The following is an 18,380-nucleotide window of genomic DNA, read 5'->3' on the forward strand; positions in this document are numbered from 1 at the left end:
AATCCATCAATCAAAATCATCAATCCACAGTGCGACGAAAGTGTGGCCACACTATTCGCCCACGAGACCGGCCGACTAGCAAGGACGGCTCTCGATCTCACCAGTGTACACAGCCTGATAGGGTTTGCGGCCGTACTCAGACCCGAATTCGTTTCACAACACAGCCATATAGCCTAACGGAGTAAACTCAGACGAACTAGGCATCAGGCACACAATCTCAATCAAAACAATCCATGGCATGACATAACAAGTTAAACCACCCTTATAACACCACATCATATTTTCGGAAAATAAAAGATTTGTAAAGAAAGCCCACCTCGTTGGTTTAATCAATTCAATATCCACTTAAGGCAACCCTCGTTCCTTGTGCTCACGTACACACAATAACCCTTGCCAATCATCACAACACAAATCAGCCTTCCATAAATTCACATTACCATGCATGTCCTATCGTTCCTTTTATCATTCCCTTAATTTACCCATCCCAACATTCATCAACCTAAGGAACAACATGCCATAATATTTCTCAACGTGTCACGCATAATCACGTCACAGGATACCTTCCCAAATCATACAAGCATCAGATAATTCATTAAAACTTGGCAACAAGTGATATTTCCACATAACAACAAATCTGGCAGAACTGTGCGGTTTGTTAGTAAAAATCACCAAAAATCCATCCGACCTCATATGAATCTAAAATTTGTTCACAACACAGTAGACACATTCAAGTTCATTCAGTTAAAATTTCTCACTCAAATCATGTCGATTGGTCAGTCAAAACATTAATGCAACTCTCTGGTCGGAACATAAAAATTCTGGCAGCACTGCACAGTTCATTTGAAAAATTCACCAAATATTCATCCGATGCCCAATGAGGCTAAAATTTTCACAAAACACAGAAGACACTTTTAATTTCATCAAGTTAAAAATTCACATTAAAATGAGGCCATTTGGTCGGTCAAATAGAAAATGAAACTTTCTGGGCGAGAATACAAGTTTCTGGCAGAATTGCGCAGTCGACTTCAAAAATTTATTAAAAATTCATCTTTCGTCAAAAGGGGCTGAAATTTACACACCACACAGAAAACACCTTGAAGTTTACTTAGTTAAAAATTCGAACCAAAATAAGATCCTTTGGACATTCAAACACACGTCGGAATCCACTGTCTGAACACCACAGTTTTCAGGTCTCAAAATTTCGAAATTAGGGTTTCTTCCTCATTCAACCAAACACAATTTTTCATGCTTCCCACACACAAACATGCTTCAAAAGGTTCTCACAATCATGTTCTCATATAACCACACATCATTCACCAATGAATCATTCAAACTTTACACATATTCATTCACAATCGCATATTCACAGTTTTTCTCATACAAACACAAATTCCCACCGATTAATTTTGCGATCTGTGATTCCTACACTCACTATATGCATGAAGGAATCTAGAACAAGGTTTCAATGGAGAAGATGAGGAAAATATTTAGTTATACCTTCTTGAATCGAAAACCAAACGGTAGAAGCAAATATTGATGCGATTCGTCGGGAACTCTTGAAAATCAAACTTCAATGGATGCAAGAACAATGATGGAAGAAATTTTGGAGAGGATGAAGAGAGGGAGGAGAGGTGAGGCACGAAAATTATGAGGGAGAATGGGGGCTAGGGTTTAGTTTAGGTGATTATATAGTCCTAGGTTTAATCCCATAAATTAATTAATTAATTAATTGTGGAGGAATAAAATAGAGGCCAATAAATATAATCCCACAATTAAAAAGAAGGCAAAATTTCAAAAATTAGGTTAATAAATTCAATAAGGAATTTATTTGGTATTTACTTGGAGAGCAATAGATTTACAATTTAGGAAATAAGTCAATGAATATTCCATAAACAAGGGAACAAAATAAATTAAATCTCCAAGTAGGAAATAATGAGGGAAGGGGCGAAAATCTTGATGGTGTGCACAAGGAAATTATTTAAATCCTCAATGTAATAGAATAGGATTTAAATTTGGTAATTTCTTTATAGGAAATGACTCCCATAAAATAGGCAGCAATAAAATAGATTTCCCCCAAGGAAACTAAGCTAAAAAAAGTGTGGGATGGAGACACAATAAAAGGAAAATATTCACATCCCCAGTTAATTTGGCTTAGGTATTAATTTGGTATTGAATAAAGGGAATTCCATAAAATAGGAAACAAATATATTCTCATCTACAAATAGGGGGGCCGAAAATTGGCTTAATTAGCCCCAAGGAAATAATGCAACTCTTAATTTAATTGGGGTGAGGGAATAAAATGTGGCAAGATTTAATTGGATTTAAAATAAATGAATGAATCAACAAGGTACCAATTTTATCAAAGAAACTAATGCATCCTCTTAATTCAAGTACAGGATATCCGAAACTCACAAAAATAATAGGTTAGAGTTTGAGTTTCATGTAGCACAATTTAGGGATAATTTGATTTGGATTTAATATGGATGAATATCCCAAAACAATTAATTAAATCCAAGAAAATTTCCAATAATTGGAAGGGCCGACAATAGCCACTTTATTTGGCTAGAACAAGATGCATGATCTTTATTTAAATTGATTTCTCACATTAAATATAACTAGCACTTAATTCCAATTTCCCCATGACGATTTATTCCACATAATCAAACTCAATCACGTAACAACAATTTAAATTTCATAAATGAAATTTCCAATCGACATATCTTAAATAAATGTCACAAAATTTGGGATGTTACAAAATGTTTTTATAAAAATGGCTTGGGGCCATAACCATCGAAAAAAAAGTCCAACAAATAAATAATTATATAAATTTGGGCCCTGCAACTAAATGAGCCCAAACAATTTAATTAAAGTTGTGGGAGATGACTTTGAGCCCAATTCATTTCCAAAAATGTGTTGGTGCAAGCCCAAAATCTTTTTCTCCTCCTTACTTCTCCTTCCCTTGCGCCGATTCCTTCCACCATGGAGACCCTTCATCTTTCAACTCTTCCACCTTCCACCTCCCTCATTCAATCCTACATCCCAAAGTCACACATTTAATACATAAGCTCCTTCATGTATCCCCTCCCCTAACTCCTCACAATACACTTTACAACAAGAACAAAGAGAGAGAGGGAGAGAGAGCCGAGAGAGGAAGAGGAAGAAGAAACAAAGAGAGAGAGGGAGAGAGAGCCGAGAGAGGAAGAGGAAGAAGAAGTTGCTGCCATTCTTTGTTTTCTCCACAACCAAGTTCAATTCATTGAGGTATAATCTCTACCTATCTTCAAAGCATGAATTTTTTTTGCATGTAGCTCATAACATATTTCCTACATCAACCTCCCACACAAACAACTAAAACAATAACATCAATCGGATCTAAATAAATCAAGATTTTACCTTTAATGGGAATCGGGGATAATCGAGGTAGTTCGAATTGGTTTCGGGGCTGTTCGGGTGGAGTTCGGGGCTGTTCGGAGTTGATTTGGGTCGAATCGAAGGATTCGTAGGCTGACCGACGGCGGCGTCTCCCGGCGACGATGGCAGCAGCCTCACAGCGGCGAGCTAGACGAACCGACAGTAGCAGCAGCATCCTTCTGCCGAGGAACAGCAGCAGTGACGACGCAGAGGCCGGCGTCAGTTCAGCGGCTGCCGACGACGGTAGCGGCGGTGACGTTGGTGGCGAACGGCAGTGGACGCGCTGGTGCGGGTCGAGTGAGACAGAAGACGGCGACGGGACTGCGGCGTCGCGATTTTTCCGTCAGCAGCAGCGGCGACGGTTCAAGAGGCCAACGGACACCAACGACGGGAGAGAGACGACGGAATTTGAGAGGGCGCTTCTGTTTTTTTTTCCCGTCGACTGCATTTCGTCGAGAGAGAGAGAATTTGGGGAATAAAGGAGAAAGAAGAAAAGGGGAAGAAGAAGAGTGAGAGATAGGCGTGGGGGTATGGGGAGTTAAAAAAAAGAAATTGGGCCTTTGCTCTAAGAAAATTTGGGCTTAATAAATTGATTGGATGATTTATTTAAGTTGGGCTCATCTTTTAAAATGGAGAAATAAGGTGGGTTGTTCGATAATTACGTTGGGCTCGAATATAAAATAGCTTGGGTTAGTTGATTAAATCAATGAGCAAATAATTAATTTAATCATGGGAAAAATTAATTAAATCCCAGAATATTTCGAAAGGTGAATAATTTTATCCCAAGTGTGAAAATAATTGTGAAGAGACATAGTTGCGATAATTTAATTATGCGCTTAAATAATTTTTGGAAATTTATTCCGACAACATGGGAAAAAATACGAGGAGCCAATGGAGGAAGTATTGGTGTAAGCGACCGACCGGCGTCGCCCGCGACGCCTTGGGCTGCCGCCGAATAATAAAAAATGCACGAAAATTGATAAAACGAGATAAAAGAATTTAATTAGACTGCATGCATTCTAAATGTCTTCGTTATTGAGATTGATGTATACCTTATTTATTTCTTCGAAAAGGTGGTTCGCACGCCCGCTAAAGTTGGATCGAGAAGTTGTTTAAGGAAATTCTAAGCTTTGGAGGTGGGCTTTATTACTTAACTCTTTATTTACAAATGATATGTTTATGGTGAGATAAGGGTGGTTTAAATATTATGTCATGCCATAATTTATGTTTTGAATTGCCAATCTGATTGTCTACTAGAATAATGTTCTACTAGACTTTGATGGTTAACGAATTCGGGTCTAACTAGGGTCCAAGCCCTACTTGGGCTAGTGCACTAATGGGGATCGCGAGTCGTCCCTTGGGTCGGCCGGTCCAGTGATCGAGTTTGTTGCCACATTCTCGTTTCACCTGATGGTTCAGATATGGTATACGATGGAGGGTGATGATGACATTGTCTGCGCGGGCACTATTTTATTTACGGAAATGATTTTAGTGTTTCTCGGTATTTTTTTTTCTTTAAAGTAAAACCCAAGTTTCACTGAATGATGGCTTGACATAAAATTATTGATAAAATAAATTTCGGGCATGAGTTCACTGAGTGCATCAAGTACTCAGCCCTTGCATGTGTTTTCCCTATGTGCAGGTTGAGAGGGGACGGGCGGCGGAGGATGTTGAGCATTGGACAGAGACCATATTCAATAAGTGTTCCGGTTGCTATTGTGTCTTTATACATAGTAGTAGCAAACTCTCAGATGCTTCCGCAATGCCAAGTTTTAAAACTCTTATGTTTCCTTAATCTATTGAACTATTTTTCATACAAACTATGTCGCTTCGTGATTTCAGACTATAAGTTGGTAATAAAGTTTCACCTTTTGATCTACATGTCGAACCCCTTGATTGTTTCACCTTCTTTCCCGCTTCTTAATTCCCCCATTAGTCGCGACCCACCGTACTTTCTATCCTTAGGAAGTGCGGTCGTGACAACATGTGCACACGACACACGTGCAAAACCCCTCTTTTCAGTATCCTCATATGGTAAGAGGTACTCCCTCCGTCCCACATAATTCATCCCAGTTTTCTATTTCGGTCTGTCCCACATAATTTGTACCACTTCAAATTATCCATTTATGGCAAAAAACCATACCCTTCCTACTTACAATCGCCTACCCCAAATCAAACAATTAATTCATTCAATCTACCAAATTACTCCTCCCAACCGTCTCCCCCATTCAATTCGCCTCCCATTCCAATTCGTCTCCCCTTCCCTCCCTCTGAAAACCCTAGATCTACACTCATTCCTCCACAATTCCCACCGCCTCCACACAACTCGACTCCCCTTCCACTCTCAGTACTCCCTTTGAAAACCCTAGATCTACACCGATTCCTCCACAATTTCCACCGCCTCCACACAAATCGACTCCCCTTCCACTAGTTCTACCGCCTCGAGAGCTCCGACTGCGATGGATGCTTATCCCGACTCTCCTACTGGTTTTTTATCGGTCGATCTGGACGATCTCGTCGTCCCAGACACGCCGGAGTATCTATGGGATTCTGACTCCGCCTTCGACGCCGGAGCCCTAATTGACACCGTTTTTCCCAAAACCCCAATTGATTTCCTCATACCCGTAGATGTGTGGCCGTCTCACTCCGCCATCGAGTACGATGACTGTGGTTTCCCCTACTACGGGCCACCACCACCAGCCACCCCCTACAACGGGCAACTAACCTCCCCCACCGTTCCAGCTCAAGCCGCCCCCATCGTGTATTCTGACTTCGAGAGGCAGATTCTTGCTATTTTGCTGCCTGGGATTTTAGATTTATTCTAAGTATGTTGTCCCTCAATTTGGTTGTTTTCTTGATTGGGTAGTGAGTTGTGGTTTTTAGTTAGGTTGGAGGCTGTTGTTTTTAGTTGGGTTGGAGGCTGTGGTTGTTGGTGTGTTTGTTTGGGTTGGAGGCTGTTATTTGGTGTGTGGGGTGGAGTCTATGGTTGTTGGTGTGTGTGTTTGGGTTGGAGGCTGTTATTTTTTGTGTGTGTTGGAGTATGTGGTTGTTGGTGTGTTTGTGTGGATTGGGGGCTGTGGTTTTTAGTTGGGTTGGAGGCTGTGGTTGTTGGTGTGTTTGTTTGGGTTGGAGGCTGTTATTTGGTGTGTGGGGTGGAGTCTGTGGTTGTTGGTGTGTGTGTTTGGGTTGGAGGCTGTTATTTTTTGTGTGTGTTGGAGTCTGTGGTTGTTGGTGTGTTTGTGTGGATTGGGGGCTGTGGTTTTTAGTTGGGTTGGAGGCTGTGGTTGTTGGTGTGTTTGTTTGGGTTGGAGGATGTTATTTGGTGTGTGGGGTGGAGTCTGTGGTTGTTGGTGTGCTTGTGTGGATTGGGGGTTGTGGTTGTTTATGTGGGGTGGAGTCTGTGGTTGTTGATTATTAAGCCACCCCTCTTGTTAGGTTAGGAGGTTTATTTGTGAGTTGATATAAACACCAATATCTGAGGGAAAATGTTTCAAAAACACCATACACTGACATTACAAAAGCCACCCCTTTACATGGTTAGGAGGTTGTTTTGTTAGTTAGGCAGCCTTAGAAGCCACCCCTTACGCATGTATGGTTAGGAGGCTGCCCTATGATGACAATTTTCTAAGGGATTAGGATTTTAGAAGCCACCCCTACACATGTAGGTGTGGAGGCTTTACAAAAGATGTCAAAAAATAGTTGATAGCATAAGCCATACCTAATCTTGAGGCTTCCACACCCAACTGCCAAAAAATGCTTCCTACTTACTGAAATTAGAAGCCTACAGCTCTACAGAAACCTGAGATGTCATATGATGTGCCAGCATCATTTTTTGTCTGTTGGAGGTATGCCACTGCAGCCTTGACAACATGTTCTTCAACCTCCAATGTGTGTGGAAGTATATCCCCAGCCTTGGCAACCTGTCTTTGTTTATATGTGGAGTTTTGTAGCCATTTCCCCCTTCCACTTTCAAAATCTCTGTTAAGCAAGCTTGAAGAGTTAGAAAAACTTTGTTGAGTGTTTGCGCACTAAGTTCTTCAAAAGAGCTTTGCACATTACCCAACAAGTCATCCACTCCCCTAGCCAGTTTGCCATCTTGTATAGACTGGATTGCTATGAAAAAACCTAAATCCAACACATTGCAATCTGGGGAATTAGCTGGTTGGCAAATGATATGGAATTTGAACCCATCTGTATTTGCAACTGACTGAAATTCTGCATCATTATGCATGATGTGGGGTCTTGTATTGTCTTGTTGTATGAATATGTCGTTGCTTATGTTATCTGACCATTTAGCCTTGATTGTTGGTATGATCTGCATAATTGTTGCTTATGTGAAGTCTGAATTATGATTTGTTACAGTCGGATACAAAAAGGAACAAAAAACAGTGTACTTTTTGAATAAGACAATCTCTCATGACTGCCTTGTTCACTGATGGAATTGGCTTTGTCTCCAAGGTGCCTTTTGGTCTGTTCTTGGATTTTCTCTGTGCTGACACTTTTGTTGTGAATGGAAAGATGTCTATTTTTCCATCAAATATGACATCTCCATCTTCTCCAAAGTACGGTCTGCACACATCACTCATAAACATCACCTTTGTGATAAACCGCTTTGACTTACATGACCTATATGGTTCTTCCTCATCTGGCAGCAGGTAGTATCTATCCGTAGTCTTAGTCATGAAAAACCATTTTTCATCAATGTGCACTACATTGTGCATTGTGTGACATGAATGAGACCCCATTTCATTCTTGCTAACTTGTTTGCAGCAGTAAGTAGGGGCTTCACATCATTTGTGTGTGGCCTCAGTTCCCCTGCTTTCACCTTCCTGCCCACTGCACTCTTACTTAAATCCAGCTTGACAACCATCTTGCGGATGGTAGGTCTTTCGAGGAATGAAAGAGCTCTTACCATGTTTGAATCAAGCTGAACTCGATATTTGCGCTTGAAGCCTTTAACACGATCGTTTATGCTCACAGGTACTCCGCTCTGGATTTGTTTGCTAGCCTCTGCCCAGATTCTTTCTCACTCCAAAGTCCTTTGCTGTCTTCACAAAACCTCCATGTGCTACTTTACCTTCATGGCTCAATTGTAGCAGCATTTGAGCTATCAAATTTTTGGTGTCCACTCCTACGATGCGTGAGTCTTTGTCGCCGGTGATATCTCTGGCACTGTCTCCGGCACTGTCTCCACCAGCAGACTCCATAGCCCTATGATGAAAATTTTCTGTGGGCAATACTTCTATAAATCTCCTTTTGTTGTGTAGGTAGTCCTTTTTAGCTAGTGGTAGTTGGCATTTCCCTCCTAAGTTCCCTCCAAAAAAATTGGTTTAAGTTTAGTGGGATTTGGGATTTCCCTCCCAGAAATCTCCAAATGTAAATTGATTAGCTCTCCTTGAGAATTTGTAATTTATGGAGTTGTATGGAATAGGCAATTTGATTTATAATCTGTGCATATGTGTATTTCATAAATTTTTTGACTGAGGCATAGTTTTGAGCTGCCGAATTAAGCAACAAAATTTAATTTTGTGCACATTAAAACACTAATTACAATTAAAAAATTGAACTTTCTAATTTTAATTATCCTCAAATCATCATTAATGCAAGATTTCCATAAAAATAGAAGAAAAAGAAACAAGGTGGGACCCCTTTTTCACTACCTACCTTCATTTAAATCAAATTCAAACAATATTTCTTAAAACTCATGCCAGGTCAAACTGACCTGAATTATGTGGGACGGAGGGAGTATTATCTAACGTTCTTGAATTTATCTCAGGATATAGTATGACACTATCTGATGAGATATGACGTTGAATTTATCTCAGGATATAGTATGATACTATCTGATGAGATATGACGTGATCATAGGATATAAAGTGTTACGTAATTGTGAGTGACATAAGGTCATCCGCAATGCTGTCTCTTATCCGTCTCTTAACCGTCTCATCTCTTAACTATTCATGGGCCCCACTGTACTTTTTACTCCATCTCTTAACTAAGAGACAACACCTGCAACCCTCCATCTCTTATCCGTCTCTTAACCATCTCATCCCTTAACTATTCATTCAATTTCAATTTTTATTTTTATTTCCAACAAATTCAATTAATAAAAACACACTTCATTAAATAAAATAAAATTACAACTTAAAATTCTAAAAAAATTAAAAACCTCATTAATAAAATCCTAAAAAATTAAAAATATATAATTTAAATAAAAAACATATTTTTTATGGTGGATTAATTTATGGGAATGATTTTATATTTATAGAAGTGATTGGAGGCTTAAAAAATAAAAAAATAAATAAATAATTTGCAAAAAATGCCAATAAACTGCTAGTATATTTTGTGGGATTTTTTTTTTATTTTTGAATTTTTCCTGAATTTTAAAAAAATACAAAAAAAACATTTTTCGAATAAAAACGACGCCCACTCGAGGGCCGGCGAGTTGGCGCTTTTTTTTTTAATTTTTCCTGAATTTTTAAAAAAACAAAAAAAAATTCGGATAAAAACGACGCCCACTCTCGGGCCGTCGAGTGGGCGTCACGGACGAACCGGAGCTCGACGCGCGTGGCGAGACGTCTCGCGAGCTGTCTCTCCGGGACGGGCGTCTCTCCAAGACCGAATGGAGACGGAAGGCTGCAACGCCGTCTCATATCCGTCTCGTCTCTCCGGAACGAGATAAGAGACGGCTAAGGGATGCGTTGCGGATGGGCTAATATGACATTACAGTATAAAAATGATGATATGCGAGAATTATGTGCTAATGCTAACATATTTTGTGAATGAATTATATGGGAATGGGAATTTATTTTATGGTATTAGGTGAGAATTTATTTAATGGTATCAAATTGTGACATCTCATATTCAATCAATCGAATGACAGGTAGAGTCCAAAGCCTTTGTCCTAGCGGCAATGAGCTTAGACATTATTGCATGAGGTGCTGAGTTTGAGCCCTCTTGACATCAGTTCTAATTTCCTCCCTTATATAGGAGTTAATTTTTAAAAAAAGGAAAAAAATATATAAGAGTTAATTTAAAAAAAAATCGAATGACAGGTAGAGAGTGTTACAGTTGTATGCGTACATAGTTACCGTTGTATGCAAAACATCAATACCTCTTAAAAGAAAGGAGGCAACGACATGCTAGGCTAAGCTTGCGCTTGAATGTTGGAACATGAGTGTCTCAAGATAGTTTCAGAAAACTGAATTTTCTACCTTAAAGACTCGTTTAAGCTTTGTTTCTATATATGAAAAAAATGCAATCATTAATTGAATGGCAATTATTAGTTTTATTAACAGTGGCTCTTACTAGTTATTGCTGATAATTTGGAAGACGCACATTAGCAACAGATAATCATGAAATAAAGTCTATCATCCGTTGTGCTGTGCTTAGTCCAGTCCATACAACACTAAAGCTATCTATTGTTGAGATTAGTCGGAAATTACATCCATTTTTGTTGATAAAACTAGAATATGCCGGTGAGAATATTAGCTGCGGCCGATATGGCAGCTCCGGTTATAGCATACTGCACTACCTGCTCGTGGGAGTGATACTCGCATGTCATGGCCAAAGCTGCACCGGTGATTGCTCCGGCAAGGGCACTGTTTTTCTGCAACATGATTAAACTCATTCCCATCAAACCAAACACCATTAATTAGTTGTTGTGACTCTGAGATTGATAATAACTAACTACCCAATCATGAACTCCCCGAGCCTCTTTCAACCCATAAGTAAGACCTGAGTAGGCTCCTGCTGCTAAACCTGTGATCAAACAAAACAATGGGAATTAATGGGTAATAGACTACTAATTGAGAGAATAGATTAATAGATCAAGCTCAATTACCCCATTGTACCGATTCCTTTCCAGTACTTATAACCTGCATATCCCAATGCAAACTTATTACATCATAACATTAACCTACCAACTTATTACCAATTTAATTAGGGCTTACTTACCAATGCTTCCACAGAGTTTCCGCCCGCACCTGCCCATATATATATTAGATATATATATTGGTAAATGGAAAATTATACTCTCCCTATCCATGATTAAAAAATCATTTTAATCATGGTTAGAGAGAGTCCAACTTTTTTCTAGTCGGTGGTTAGTAGATATCACAGTCCACTAACATACAAAACTAAGGAGATACAAAACTAATACTCCTTCCATATAAAACTAAGAAGGAGATACAAAACTAATACTCCTTCCATACAAAACTAATACTCCTTCTATCCCATTCTAAGTTAACCATTTTCCTCTTTCAAATGTCTTACACTAAATAAGAAATTTCTAAAAATAGAAATATTGCTCTCCTACTTTTTCTCACACTTTTACTTTGATCTCTTCACTTAAGTCATAAAACAACATTAGTAAAATTAAGGAGATACAAAACTAATACTCCTTCCATACAAAACTAAGGAGGAGATACAAAACTAATACTCCTTCTATCCCATTCTAAGTTAACCATTTTCCTCTTTCAAATGTCTTACACTTAATAAGAAATTTCTAAAAATAGAAATATTGCTCTTCTACTTTTTCTCACACTTTTACTTTGATCTCTTCACTTAAGTCATAAAACAACATTAGTAAAATTTCATGCCGAAATAAAAATTCTCCACTTAGAAGGGAAGTAAGGGACAAATAAAAATGACTCTGCATTAACTTTTTTCATTGGCCTTAATTTACAAAATCAAATAATTTCTTAAAACTCGTGTCGAGTCAAGTAGACGGAGGGAGTACTACTCTCTTTTTGTCGTCCCACTTTGATCGACACATTTTTATTTTGGTATATACCTCTAAGATTTGGGAACCTGTGATGCTTCCCCGTCTCTGGAGGGATGCTCCCGCTCGCATCTCCACCGCCACCTGATTTTCCAAAATCACCAAATCATATATACAAAATAAAAACGAATCAAAATCATCAACCCACTTTCGACTGCTGTAAAATATGCTTCCCGCGCTACTGCTTGAATCGCTCCGATCTGCCAACGATCAATTACACACATAAATCAAATCAAATCAAATCAAACTAAACAAATAAAACACATTAAATTAAGAAAACATACCCCAGCGGCTCTGACGAAGCTTTCAGCCATGCGGTTGAGGAGAGGGTGGCCGAGATCGAAGAATCCGCCACTGTCGAAGCTTCTCAGCTCATCAATCAATGATCTCGTCTCCAAATTGCTTCCCGACATTGTTTTTCCCTTCTTTACTCAAACAAATCAAACCAATTTTCTTCCTTCCCTTCTGTCTTAAAAAACTCAGCCAGATTGTCCGGGAATTGGTAATTAGTTAATTTAGGTAGCAGAGGGACACGTGTTTCTCTGAATGGTAAACGCGTCAGTTGGGGTGCGAATTGCGTGGCGATTTTTCTCATTTTAGGTTGCTAACGTGGCGGCCATTCACTTTATTAATCCACTTATTCTTATCCATGTCTTTTTAATCCATGCAATCTTATTCTATTCCTGGAACTATAACAACAAACTCAATTTTAAATTTAGTTATGCTAATTTTTTCAATCTAAAAGGTAGTGCTATATATTTTAGAAATATAAAATATCGTATCAGCAAATAGAATTTGTTTTGTTAAAGATCCCAGGATATATACAACTTTTTTTAATTGTTATATATTGAAATTGTAATATGATATTATGGAGAGAGAAATTTATTTTATTTTATTATTATTATTTATTAAATTAAATAATATTTTTTTGAATTAGTTCAAGACTTATTTTAATTTACAGTCATATAAAAAAAATACAACCTTAAATATAGTAAAATTTGATATCTAAATATATATATATATAAGGAGAATTCTTTTGGTGAAAATAACAAGAATGATATTTCATTATGTGTTTTGATATAGAAATATGAAAATATTTTAGTAATTTTATACTTTCTCCATCCACTTGTTGTTTACTTTTACTATTTTACTCCGTACACAAAATATTGTTCAATTTCCTTTTTTCCTCTTTTCCTCTTTCTGGTAAGTAGATTTAATTTTTCACTAACTCTTTATACTCACATTATATTATAAACCTAATATATAAAAGTGAGACTCACATTCTATTAATTTTTTTTAACTCTGTATTCTTCACATTTTTAAAATTCGTGTTGAGTCAAAGGTAGATAATATTTGATGGACGAAGGGAATAATAATTAGGAGAAATGGAAGTGAAAAGATTGGTTAAAGTCTCAATTAATAAAATTAGAAAAGTGAACAGATTTTATACATATATTAAAAAGATTACATTTTACAAAATAACATATCATTTGTAAGAATATAAAAAGAGCATTAATAGAATCAAAAATCTTCTTCGGATTTTATGAGCCAACAAAGATTTTATATTAATATTATTATTTTTATTTAATATTTATATTAGTTCATTTCTAATTCAATATTTCTTCCGTCCCACCGAAGATGACCACTTTGTATTGTAGTTTGTCAAACTAAGATGATTCATTACTAAAAATAAAAATACCTTTATTTCTATTTTTTCCTCTCTATTACTTTATTCTCTACTGTCAATACACAAATAATTTGCATAAACCCCGTGCTACCTAACGAAAGGTAATTTGTGGCTTTCCATTTTCTCGTAAACACCATTATTAGCTTAATGGGTGTTTAATAGTGGTTTAATTTCATGATTTTTCATATTCTCAATTTCTTCCATATCTTACGAGCTGATGTCTCATGAGCTACCTCGCTCAAGACTTTGTCATCGACTTAGAATTATTGCGTTGTGAGCCTTCTGCAAAATCTCTAAATGCTTGGCTATAGGCTTCTCATCGCCCTCGTCGGCCTTGATGTATCAATAGAGCCTTAATTTTGATCCTCCACAAGCCGAAGGCGGTATTGCCATTGAACTTTTCTGTCTCAAACGCACTATCGATCGCCATCAATTCTTCAAATTCCCACATACGAACAAGAAACTTTGGATAGAAAACGAAGAAGATGACACAATGATTTACGTGGTCAGACTTACATCTACATCCACGGGAAAAAAAGACCAAGCTACTTTCATTGATCACACTAAATCTGGAATCACAAAATATGGAACAAGTAAAGAAATCACTCAAGCTAAACAATCTAATCTCAAGATCGGTTCTCAAAAGTGTATAACAGCTCTCCCTCTCTTCTTCTATCTCCTTTTGTATGTTGCGTGTCTTGAGTGAGAGCTGAAAACTCGAGCATTTATACCAGGCTGGGGCGAAGCTAAGGGGCAAAAATATATATTATCAACAAATTTTGAAATATTGAGAAGGGACATTTAAGAGAGAATCATAAGTAAATTTGTAAATTTTAAAAAATTAGCATTTGATACATTTTTTGAGGAGGAGCAAATGCACACTAACACACTACATAGATCATCCCATGATACCAGCTGTTGTCATGCCCCAAAATCGGTTATAACTAACCCTCCATGCCCCAATCCTATGCATCCGGAAGACCATGCACCAACGAGCCAAAGAAAGAAGATAAAAATGTGAAAATGAATTAAGTTTAGATAAATGTAGAAATCCAATATTGGGGGTTTAAATTGGAATTGAACGCCATTAATACATCATCTTCATTCTTCAGCATTGTGGTAAAGAAATGAAACTGACACGTTTACATTTACATCTACAAGCCCCCATGAATAAGATCCAATGTCTATGCAAGCGTAATCTACACACACTAACACACCTCAAGAGCTCCATGGGTGATCTACAGAGAGACATCGATGATCTGCCCAAGAATCCAGCTAATTTCTCGCCCCTCACGCCCCTCGGCTTCCTGGAGCGAGCCGCGCTCCTTCACCCCACCCGTAATTCTCTCATTCACACCTCCCTCACCTTCACATGGGCTCAAACATACCACCGCTGCCGCCGCCTCGCCTCCGCCCTCCTCGGCCTCTCCGTCACTTTCGGTAGCACGGTCAGTCTACCTCATTTATTTATTAACAATTAATTGCTCCTTGATTTATTTTGAAAATTTGGAACCAATTGTGAAGAATCATCTCATACTTACTTGGTTATGATTCTGTAATCATATTTTTTCTATTTTACTTTATCAACTCTCTCTTACTTTACTCTCTTCACTTCACACACAAAATAAAATTTCATAAATTTCCGTGCCGCCCAAGGAAGGGGTCATCTTCCTTGGGATGGACGGAGTACCTCATAGATGGATTTGAAGAGTTAATTTTATTTGTATAGGAAAAAGTTATCCTCTTACTATAGTACTCCATCAGTCTCACAAGAGTATGTACTCTTAGTTGGACATGAATTTTAATGCACAATTGGTAAAATAAGAGGAGATAGAAAGAAAAAGTAATTGAAGTATTGATACTGAAGAATGGGTCCCATCTTATTAGAGAGAAAATAATTTCCAAAATTATTTTCTGTGTGTGCTCTTGTAGGATGGACTAAGAGTGCATACTATTGTGGGAAGTAGCGAGTATATGAATTCAGAATTTGGTGTTTTAGATGATACCCCTATGTTATTTTTGATGGATGTGTTGTATGATTAGATTTGAATGTTTTCTAATTTATTTATTTTTTGCTGAGATTGAATATGTTAAGATCTGCAGCTTTGATTCGTTTGCAAAGTATCCCTCCGCCCCTTAAGAATATACACTCTTTACTTTTTAGTCCGTCCCATAAGAATATGAACTTTCTAATTTTGGAAAGTTTTTTCTCTCTAATGAGGTGTGACTCATTCTCCACTAACAATAATTTATTTACTTTTTCTCTTTACCTCTCTCTTACTTCATCAATTTTACATTAAAACCCGTACTTCTTTGGGAACAGATGGAGTACTATATAGCATTTCACCATTTTGATTAATAATATGCACCTTTTTTGGATTTGGAAGGTTGAATGGTCGACTTGTGTTGGTAACTCATACTCAATTCGATTGAATTAACGTTTGGTTTCTAGCTTTTTGTATAATTGATGGCGAACTAAAATGTTTTTGTGATTTATGGTGTTTATGCTACTTATACCTTAAAATAAAGTTTAATCAGTGGATTAGGTGTAAAATGAACTTGTTAATGAACGTTCATTATAGAGGAGGAAGTGTTTATGACATGTTTCGATAGGTTGCCGTGGTTGCTCCAAATATTCCGGCCATGTTCGAGGCTCATTTTGGAGTTCCTATGTCCGGAGCAGTGCTAAATACTATAAATATCCGTCTAAACGCACAGGCTATTGCGTTTCTCTTGGGACATTCACACTCTGATATAATAATGGTAGATCAAGAATTCTTTTCTTTGGTTGAGGAAGCTTTGAAAATTGTGGCCTATAAAAGCAAGGACAAATTCAAGCCCCCAACTTTGATTGTCATTGCTGATGCAAACTGTGACAGAGAATCTCTCGAACACGCGCTGCAAAGAGGTGCTATTGAATACGAAACGTTTTTAGACGCTGGCGACCCTGATTTTGCTTGGAGACCGCCTCAAGATGAGTGGCAGAGCATTGCTCTTAGTTATACCTCTGGCACGACATCCAATCCTAAGGGAGTCGTGTTGCACCATCGTGGGGCGTATCTCATGGCCTTAAGTAACACTATTGTTTGGGGCATTGGTGAGGAAGCTGTCTACCTATGGACTCTGCCTATGTTCCATTGCAATGGTTGGTGTTTCCCTTGGACCCTCGCTGCTGTCTGCACCACCAGCGTTTGCATCCGAGAGGTCACAGCAAAGGAAGTATACACTGCTATAGCTAATCTTGGTGTCACTCATTTTTGTGCTGCTCCTGTTGTTCTTAATAGTATTGTTCACGCCTCGAAAGAGGACTCGGTTCTTCCCCTGCCTCGTGTTGTCAAAGTGATGACGGCCGGTGCAGCTCCGCCCCCTTCTGTTCTATCCGCAATGCAGCAAAGAGGCTTTAGAGTCACACACACTTATGGCCTCTCGGAGACCTATGGCCCCTCCACTATATGTGTGTGGAAGCCCGAGTGGGACTCTCTGCCTCCCGAAGCTCAAGCTCGTTTGAACGCGAGGCAAGGGGTCCGATACGTAGGCCTTGAGGCCTTGGACGTGATCAACACGCAAACGATGCAGCCGGTCCCTGCTGATGGGACGACGGTAGGAGAAGTCGTTTTCAGGGGGAATGTGGTGATGAAGGGATATCTGAGGAATCCGAAGGCGAACGAGGAGGCCTTTGCGAACGGGTGGTATCATTCGGGTGATCTCGCTGTGAAGCATCCGGATAACTACATCGAAATCAAGGACAGGTCGAAGGATATAATCATATCTGGAGGTGAAAACATTAGCTCTGTTGAGGTGGAGAATGTCCTGTACCAGCACGAAGCGATTCTTGAAGTCTCAGTGGTGGCCCGGGCAGACGAGCAGTGGGGGGAGTCCCCGTGCGCGTTTGTGGCGTTGAAGCTGAGCATCGACGCTTCCGATCAGGGGAGACTGGCGGAGGATATAATGCAGTTCAGCCGGTCGAAGATGCCGGCATACTGGGTCCCGAAATCGGTGGTGTTCGGGGCACTGCCGAAGACTGCAACAGGGAAGATACAGAAAAATGTGCTCAGAGCTAAGGCCAAGGAGTTGGGAGCTGTGAAAAAGAGCAGGTTATGAATAGAGTAAGGCTATCACTTGTGTGTGTGTCTGTAATGTTAGCCATGGTTTATAATACTACCTTCTTTCCACAATAGGAGTCACATTTGGTGCGAGCACAGGTTTAAGAAATGTAAAAAAAAGTGGGTTGAATAAGTTAGTGGACTATGAGTCTCAGTTTTATAATAAAATGTGAGGAGAATAAGTTGGTGAAATGTGAGACCTACTTACCATTTATGGTAAAAATGAAATGTGACTCTTATTGGGGGACGAACCAAAATGGCAAAAATGTAACTCTTATTATTGGACGGAGGTGCTAATATGGAATAATTTTTTTTCTAAATAAAACTCTTCTTCCGTTATGGCCCATTTCACAAAATTAATCCATCTTTAATTTTCGACAAGTTTTCTCTAGCATGC

General features: G+C 38.6%; 3 protein-coding genes across 3 annotated transcripts; 1 reads left to right on the plus strand and 2 right to left on the minus strand.

Moving 5' to 3' along the window:
* Nucleotides 1-7,192: 7,192 nt before the first annotated feature.
* LOC121776796 lies at nucleotides 7,193-8,618 on the minus strand. Its single transcript, XM_042173960.1, has 4 exons — nucleotides 8,489-8,618; nucleotides 8,172-8,364; nucleotides 7,806-8,073; nucleotides 7,193-7,726 (listed from the first exon to the last, which is right to left on the minus strand). The coding sequence occupies exons 1-4, from the start codon at nucleotides 8,616-8,618 to the stop codon at nucleotides 7,193-7,195; spliced, it is 1,125 nt and encodes a 374-aa protein (XP_042029894.1).
* A 2,149-nt stretch (nucleotides 8,619-10,767) lies between these two features.
* LOC121776440 (outer envelope pore protein 16-2, chloroplastic) lies at nucleotides 10,768-12,642 on the minus strand. Its single transcript, XM_042173614.1, has 7 exons — nucleotides 12,478-12,642; nucleotides 12,342-12,393; nucleotides 12,206-12,277; nucleotides 11,368-11,396; nucleotides 11,255-11,288; nucleotides 11,105-11,172; nucleotides 10,768-11,020 (listed from the first exon to the last, which is right to left on the minus strand). The coding sequence occupies exons 1-7, from the start codon at nucleotides 12,604-12,606 to the stop codon at nucleotides 10,877-10,879; spliced, it is 528 nt and encodes a 175-aa protein (XP_042029548.1). The 5' UTR covers nucleotides 12,607-12,642; the 3' UTR covers nucleotides 10,768-10,876.
* A 2,467-nt stretch (nucleotides 12,643-15,109) lies between these two features.
* LOC121776548 (acetate--CoA ligase CCL3-like) lies at nucleotides 15,110-18,073 on the plus strand. The gene is made up of 2 exons (XM_042173731.1): nucleotides 15,110-15,328; nucleotides 16,494-18,073. Exons 1-2 carry the CDS (start codon nucleotides 15,110-15,112, stop codon nucleotides 17,979-17,981), a joined length of 1,707 nt encoding a protein of 568 aa, XP_042029665.1. The 3' UTR covers nucleotides 17,982-18,073.
* Nucleotides 18,074-18,380: the final 307 nt, after the last annotated feature.

The sequence above is a fragment of the Salvia splendens genome, chromosome 18 (assembly GCF_004379255.2).
Source record: "Salvia splendens isolate huo1 chromosome 18, SspV2, whole genome shotgun sequence".
Taxonomy (NCBI): domain Eukaryota; kingdom Viridiplantae; phylum Streptophyta; class Magnoliopsida; order Lamiales; family Lamiaceae; genus Salvia; species Salvia splendens.